The sequence below is a fragment of the Pangasianodon hypophthalmus genome, chromosome 22, assembly GCF_027358585.1.
Source record: "Pangasianodon hypophthalmus isolate fPanHyp1 chromosome 22, fPanHyp1.pri, whole genome shotgun sequence".
NCBI lineage: Eukaryota > Metazoa > Chordata > Actinopteri > Siluriformes > Pangasiidae > Pangasianodon > Pangasianodon hypophthalmus.
This window is the reverse complement of record NC_069731.1, coordinates 18,157,921-18,165,958: the sequence shown is the minus strand read 5'-3', so window position 1 is coordinate 18,165,958 and position 8,038 is coordinate 18,157,921. Positions and strand designations below refer to the sequence as shown.

Sequence of the window (8,038 nt, the reverse complement as noted above, 5' to 3'; positions counted from 1 at the left end):
ATTATTTTCTATTCTGAAAAACTTCTGTTATTCCACAGAAAATCTTCCTTCTTCATGTAACGAGTTTTTTTTTTATGCAAATAATCATGACGATCCAATTAATATGCAGATTACTTTATGGCGTCATCTGGCGCTTTCCGGAGACTTTTTGAGCGTGCACTTTCCCCTGAATAGAGTCAGCAGGAGGGAACAGAGAGTAGTGCACTTCCACAGAGAGAGTCTGCTGCTCCTGTAGGAAATGAGAGCTCGCCTGTCGCCTGAACTTTGCACCAGGAAGTGTTAGTGCAGTCTACAGAAGTCAGATGTGATTAACGCAAGCCTTCATTCTGACTGCATTAGATTAGTATTCTGTAAATGATGATGGATGTTCAGCAGTATTTAAGGCGCATCAGCTGCTCTGGGTTGTGTGCGCGCTCTCCGACGCTGGACACTTTGCGCGCGCTTCACCTCCAGCACTTGCTCGCGGTGCCTTTCGAAGACCTCGCCATCCACACCGGAGAGCGCGTGCGCCTCGAGCTCCCGCTGCTCTACGACAAAATCGTGTTAAAAAGACGCGGCGGGTTTTGCTACGAGAACAACGGGCTTTTCTCCTGGCTCTTGTCTCAGCTCGGGTTTGAAGTCGAGATTCTGGCTGCTCAGGTGAAGAATCGGTTCACCGGCGCTTACGGACCTCCGTTTGACCACCTGATCATGATGGTGAGCCTGGACGGGGAAAGGTGGCTCTGTGATGTGGGCTACGGGACCGGTTTCCAGCGCCCTCTTTCCCTCGAGACGGACAGTCCTCAAACCCAGAGTCATGGCGTGTACCGGGTTCGAGCTGACGGAAATCTGTTTTTTATGGAAACGCAGTCAGAGAGTGATGAGTGGGTGGAGATGTACAAGTTCACGCTTCAGCCATGTCAGAGAGAGGACTTTAAAGCCATGTGTGAGTACCATCAGAGCTCCAGCAGCTCCATCTTCTTCTGCAAGTCCCTCTGCTCCCTCCTACTACCAAACGGAAGGATTACTCTAATGGGCCGCAAACTGATTCTCACCCACCTGACCAGTGAGGATGGACCACCAGTAAAGACCACCAGAACAGATCTTACTGATGACGAAATCATCGAGATACTGAGGGAGAAGTTTGGAATAGTGTTGACGTCTCCACTGATTATTAAAGATGTTGACATTGTGCCCCCACCAGTGAACTATTAAAGTGATGCACGATAAGGCCAAAAGTATGTGGACACCTGACCATCACACCCATACTGAAAGTCTCCATCCTAAAACTATGGGCATTAACACGGATTTATTCCCCCTTTGCTGTTATAATAAGCTCCACTCTTCTGGGAAGCTTTCCACTAGATGTTGGAGCGTGGCTGTGGGGATTTGTGTTCATTCAGCTACAAGAGCATTAGTGAGATCAGGCGCTGATGTTGGTGAGGAGGTCTGGGGTTCAGTCGGTGTTCCAGTTCATCCCAAAGGTGTTCAGTGGGGATGAGGTCAGGGCTCTGTGCAGGACACTCGAGTTCTTCCACTCCAGCCTTGATAAAAACCACGTGTTCAAGGAGCTCGCTTTGTGGAACAGATGGAACAGGTTTGGACCTCTTAGTTCCAGTGAAGGGAAATTATAATGCTACAGCATACAAAGACTTTCTAGACAATCATGTGCTTCCAACTTTGTTGCAACAGTTTGGGGAAGAACCACATATGGGTGTGATGGTCAGGGGTCCACATACTTTTGGCCATATAGTGTATAATATATTATTACACATGAGTTTGTATACAACAAGCAGTGAGACTGATCTCGATCTATAGGCTATAATTTCTATCTTCTTATTAATAACCCAACACATGATACATTTCTGAAAGGTGTTGACTATTTAGATGTGAAGGGAAAATGACTGAAACCCATATTAATCACATGGTTGGTTATTTGTGACATATTTTCAGTGGTTTAGGCCTTTCCTTTCATCCTCAAAGACACAACATTATTTATCTGTAGCCTCCAAATTCAAACAATAATTTTTATTATTGTAGTCTCCAAATTCATCATCATATTCTAATTTTGTATGAACACATCAGACTAAGCAAAATTGACTTTATAATAAGATGACTGCCTATCTACAGCATTAACAATAAGCATTAACAATAACAACAGAGTTTAGAAAATATCGTTTCTTCACACTCTCCAGTTCGCTCTTCACGGCCAGCAGCTCGCCTGCTTGAGCTTAGGGGAAAAAACGAGTAGAAAATGTAAAGCTTTTCAAATGTTTTAGGAGTTACTGAAAATGTTTGGGTTTAATAGAGTATATTCTATTCTCCTTCTTCAGACCCACAATTTTTTTTCTTGTTACTCATCAGTTGGGTCTTGAAATCACAAGTTAAAGTAAAATACTCAATATGGATTTTTATTACCTCAGTTTAGTGTAGTATATCCAGAGCATATTCTGCATCTTTCTCTGTAATATAACATGGTGGATTCAAGAGCAGCGTTTGTTCCTCCCACATTATTTTTTATCAAAACTGTACGTTCACGCTGGAAGGTTTTCTTTGGGTTTGAACAGAGTCACAGGAGAAAGCAAACTGGCGGGCGAAACCTAACCTAGCGAGTTAATGTTAACTAGTGAGTGAAAGGAAATTTAGCGAGAGAAAGCTAAGGTAGAGAGTAAAATAAGTGTGTGAAAGTTAACTAGCTAGTTAAAAAAAACTAGCAAGGGAAAATTATAACCTTGTGAAAGCAAATACCTACTGAGTTCAAGTTGGAATAATGTGATGATTGTGATGGAGGGAAGTGTGATGTTCTTCGTCTTACCTTCTCTTTTTCCATGTTCACCAACTTCTCCTTGATCTCGGATAAAGCGGCTGCCTGCTGATACACGAGCTCTCACATGGATCCTGACGTGTTCCATGAGTTTCTGTTTCCTACAGACTGCTCGGCACCAGCATCAGCAGAAACACGACGAGAACTCGGTTCTCTCCATCTTTACTGCTGAGATCTCTGACAGTCTCTCCTATACATCAATGTTATTAAATAACCCCAGCTTTACCTGGACATTCTCTCTGCTTATTAAACACAGCCTGTGCTCACGTCAGTCATTATACCCAGACTTGTGAGATATGGGCATTTAATCTTCCAGAACAGGAATTTAAAAAAAAAAAAGAAGTAGAGAAGGAGAAAATATTAAAGGTGACTGTTCATGGTGTCGCTACATTTCTGTTCTGATAAAGTTCAGTAACTTGGTGCAATCATAAATGGTTACAATATTAAACATTCATAATGAACTATGTCCATGATTCTGCTGAAAATGATACAGAAGTTGTCTGATACCTGATAATAACATAAAGTAATAATATTTCAGAAAATTAAAATATGTTTCTCTTTGCTCCAGTCAAAATGAAAAGTTTATAAGGCTTAATTTAAAAATATTATTCAATTAAATTAAAAAAATAAATATGAAACAAAACTCAAAACTTAATTTTGAATTTTTTGTCTTCTCTTTTTTTAAGCCTCTTTCTTCTGTAGCATCTTTGTTTCTAGGTCTTATTTAGATAATGCACATAATACTCACATAAAGCATTTACAGAAAATATAAAACAAACACTATATATATATATATATATTCAGTTTTATTAGTATAGCACTTTTACCACTGGACATTGTCACAAAGCAGCTATACAGAAATACATAAACTCAGGATATAAATTTAAATGTATGAATGTATCCCTAATGAGCAAGCCAGAGGCAACAGTGGTGAAGAAAAGCTCCGTGAGATGATATGAGGAAGAAACCTTCAGAGGAACCAGACTCGAAAGGGAACCCATCCTCATCTGGGTGACACGGATAGTGCGATTATAAATTATTCCCTTCTATAACTGTGTACTACATGGTCAAAAAGTGCAATTGTGTAACCAGGAAATTCATCACAGTTTTTGTACGAAGCCTATTTTGTTGAAGTTAGCAACTGTTCACTGATGGAGACGATATACAGTCGATATATGGATGAAGCAAGAAACAAAAATGTTTTGTGGGTTTTTTTCACACTACTGTCTCTGTGTTGCAATTTGGTGGCTTTGTGGTAAAAGCCTTATCTCTGGACATGGAGATTGTTAGTTAAAATCCAGCTTGTCCCTGTACTTGGTTTGTTGGGTAGAGAAATGTAGCTGGTGGAGTTAAGAGTGTTTTTTCATGCTGTCTGTGCAGTTTATATGATGGTGACTTATATGAGGGTGAAAAGGTTTATAAAACAGGTTGCTTGTATGAGATCCTGTGGCTCATGTGGATGAGTGTCACCTCCGGGTTGAGAGGTTGCTGGTTCAAACCCCAGCCAGGGCTCCAAGATATGAATGTAGTTGGTTGATGAATCAATGGCAGGATGAGTGTCCTGGAAGGTTCAGGACAGCCTGAGGCCAGAGCTGGAGAAGAAAGGGGTTATGATGCTTGGTGAGTAAGTGTTAACTTAGGTTTTTACAGCACCCTACAAAACTAAGTTAACACTTACTCACCAAGCATCATAACTCCTTTCTTCTCCAGCTCTGGCCTCTGGGGGGGCAGCTGCCCAGGTATCCCCCCCAGCGCTCACCCTCAGGCCATCCTGTGCCTTCTGCACCACCTCACACCGCCATTGATTCCTCAACCAATGAGGTTCATATCCTAGAGTCCTGGCTGGGGTTTGAACCAGCAACCTCTCAACCCAGAGGTGACACTCATCCATATGAGCCACAGGATCTCATACAAGCAGCCTCTTTTATAGACCTTTTCACCTTCATATAACTAAGCCAACAGCACAGACATGAGCTAGCGACATTACACACCATCTTGGTTTAATTTTTTTCCACCCCAAAAGCCTATAATTTTAACTCCACCTTCTACTCAGCATACCAAGTACAGGCATGAGCTGGATTCAAACCAGCAGCTACTGACTCTAGAGGCAAGGCGTTTGCCACAAAGCCACCAACTCCCACCCCAGAGACACTGGTGTCATGGCGCCTTTGTGTTTTAAAATGACAACAACAATTTTATGCTTCCTCAAGCCTCATGTACAGTAGGTCGGCACCCAGAATGCCCCACCGCTGCACATACACAAGCTTACAGGTGACTCTTGTTCACAAAATCACAGCCAGGTGGCGCAAACGGACGCACCACTTGTAAAGATTTAGTTTTTATTAAAGCACAAGATTGCAGCTTCTCTCTTTTCTTTTTGTGTTTTATGATTGTGATTGTTAATTAAACGATGTGCACTCCACCCACACACTCCTGTGTGTTTATTGGGACTGATGATTTTAATGATTTTTTGTGTCTTTTACCATTGTGGTTGTTATTTATGTAAAAAATATTTTATTAAAAAATGTTAACTATTATTATTGTTGATCTTAGTAATATTTTTATTTGAAATAATAGTTTATATATAAAGTATATATGATGTGTATTTATAATAATAATAGAAGTAATACCAATATAATTTTATAATTTATAACACATAAAACACACGTGACAACTCACATTTTACGTGACAATTTACATAAACTATTCTAAGTTATGAAGGATTTGAATGAGGTGTTTTAAACCAACATCCCCACTCCAGATTTTGAACAACTCACTTCTCTATATGTGAATAATATTATAAAAACAAGCAAAACATCTAAGGTCTCCCTATTAATTATTTTAGTTGGATTTTCGTGCAGGGAAATTATTAAAAAAATGTTAAAACCTTTTCAATATATTGTAAAATGGTTAAAATTAATCATACATCATAACATGACAGCAGGCAACTGTGGGTGGAGTGATATTAGTTTGTTTTAAAATGAGTATTTTTCATCTCTTCTGTTTGCTGATTCTCCCTTAAAACTAATCATTTATTTAAAAGTAGTCATTTCACACTATGCCAATCAACCCCAGATCTTAGCCATGAATAAAAAAAAGGATATCTGTCATTATTCTATACGGACATAAGTGATGCTTGGGCTGGGAAGCATGTACATGTACTACTGTCTTGGTCCCTATAAAACATTTTATTGGGACATTGGACAGACAGGCCCACACCAAGAATTGGAGAGTGAGGTAAGAACTGTTATCTGCAGGTAATCTTTTTATTTTGCAGACCTTTTTTTATACACAGACCTTTAATTTTTGTTTTATTCCCTTTTTATTGCAAGGTTGTCAATGCCTATTTACTGTTACTGGTGAGAAAGTATAACAAGCTCCATCGGAAAAAGGCCCTTTTTGTTGATTCATATGAAATTACACAGATCTGGAATTGTGGGAAGTCCAAATTAAAGATATGTGAACGGATGTATAAGACTGTATTTAATAGGAGAAACTCCAACATATAATATTAGAACATTATGGTAACTAATAGTGCAGCTTAATTAATGTTTATTGTTTTATATTTCAGCATGATCCTGAAAAGTATTAAGTAATTTTGGGTGAATGGGTGGAAGATTTTTCGTGGTGGAAATGAAGTCGGAGATATAAGTTTTGTTCGTCTTGACCCAAGGATTCCAAATATATAAGACAATGGAATCTGTGATGAACGGTTCAAAATTTATGGTCATTTTTGTACATTTTTTTTGTTTTGATCACTGTAGCACCACCGCTTAGCCGATCAGGGTGAGACTTTGCACCACTGGAGACTGGTGGAGTACTAGCATCCCTCAAAATTTCATGTCTTTAGGCCTTACGGTTTGGTCTGCAAGATTCAATTCAATTTTATTTATATGGCGATTTTAACAATGGACATTGTCACCAAGCAGCTTTATAGAAATAAATACATTCAGGATATAAATCGTAAAATGTATGATTGTATGAATGTATGAATTTATCCCTAATGAGCAAGCCAGAGGTGATGGTGGTGAGGAACAACTCCCTGAGACGGTATGAGGAAGAAAGCTTGAGAGGAACCAGACTCAAAGGGGAAGGGGAACCCATCTTCATCATCCTGGGTGACGCAATTATAAATAATTCTTCTATAACTGTGTACTACATGGACATATGGACATAAGACTTCACATGAAGTCTGGTTTGCTGAACCTATCCACTGTCCACTGATGGAGACCTGAGTGCAAAACTGCTCACAGCAACCGCAGCCCCAAAGCCACCACAGCAATCGCAGTCCCAAGCCATCACAGTACAACTGCCCATTTGAACCGCGGTCCAAAGCCATCTCCACGGCACCATTCCCAGCGGCACCATCCCCAGCAATCACAATGTTCTTCAGGCCTTCCATGTGGGCCACCCCCAGCCACAGCGAGCGATCTCCAACCGATGAGAACTCCAACCAGAAGTAGGGCATCAGGATGGATCAGGCAGGTCCTGAAAGCAAAAGGTTTCAGGATCACTGGTATCTCAGGAGTAGCATGTGTAGCTCAACAGAGGGAGAGAGAGACAGAGGGAAAGAGAGGGAGAGATTGTTAGGTATGCTTTTTGTCCCATAATGGTTAAGGACAATGTACTTTGCATGCAGAGTGTAAGCAGGGACTACAGCAAAACTAGCTATGGCAGCATAACTAAAAGGGAGAGCCAGAAGGTAACACAGACATGAGGGCACCCGGGGACATAAAGCGGGCAACCACTCCACCGTCAACAAACCTGAGTGAACGTGAGGGGGTGGGGGGGACAGCATCCAGCATCCAGAGGGACAGCATCCAGTCCAGAAATGTATTACAGTCCTCATCTGTAACTCATATTGAGATAAATGGCTGATCATTTAGAATTTGCCCCCCGAACATCAGAAATTCATGAAATTTTGCAAGTTTTCTTAGACTGTCCTGTTATCCATGTGCACCAAGTTTCATAAAGTTTGGTCATTGCATTCACAAGATATAAGCCAATTAGTTATTATATATCACACCTACAAATATATGGGCCTATATCTCCATAATGATTATAAGAACCAAAATTCTTTTGACAATTTTTTTGTCTGGAGTATCTCGAGATGGTGCATACCTAATTTTATGTGAATCAGACAAAAAAAAGAGTTCTAAGTCTTTAGTAAGACATTTTGATTTGACGTTATTAGCTGCTGAATGTTGATTGGCTGCTGCTGTTGATTTGTCCAAA

General features: G+C 40.3%; 1 protein-coding gene across 1 annotated transcript; it reads left to right on the top strand.

Annotated features, from left to right (window-relative positions):
• Positions 1 to 9: 9 nt before the first annotated feature.
• LOC113541127 (arylamine N-acetyltransferase, pineal gland isozyme NAT-3-like) lies at positions 10 to 3,145 on the top strand. Its single transcript, XM_026937923.3, has 2 exons — positions 10 to 1,576; positions 2,842 to 3,145. Exon 1 carries the CDS (start codon positions 355 to 357, stop codon positions 1,192 to 1,194), a length of 840 nt encoding a protein of 279 aa, XP_026793724.3. The 5' UTR covers positions 10 to 354; the 3' UTR covers positions 1,195 to 1,576; positions 2,842 to 3,145.
• The last annotated feature ends 4,893 nt before the right edge of the window (positions 3,146 to 8,038 follow it).

Coding starts and splice junctions, on each gene's coding strand:
- LOC113541127 (XM_026937923.3), top strand. CDS start 355: ATGATGATGGATGTTCAGCAGTATTTAAGGCGCATCAGCTGCTCTGGG.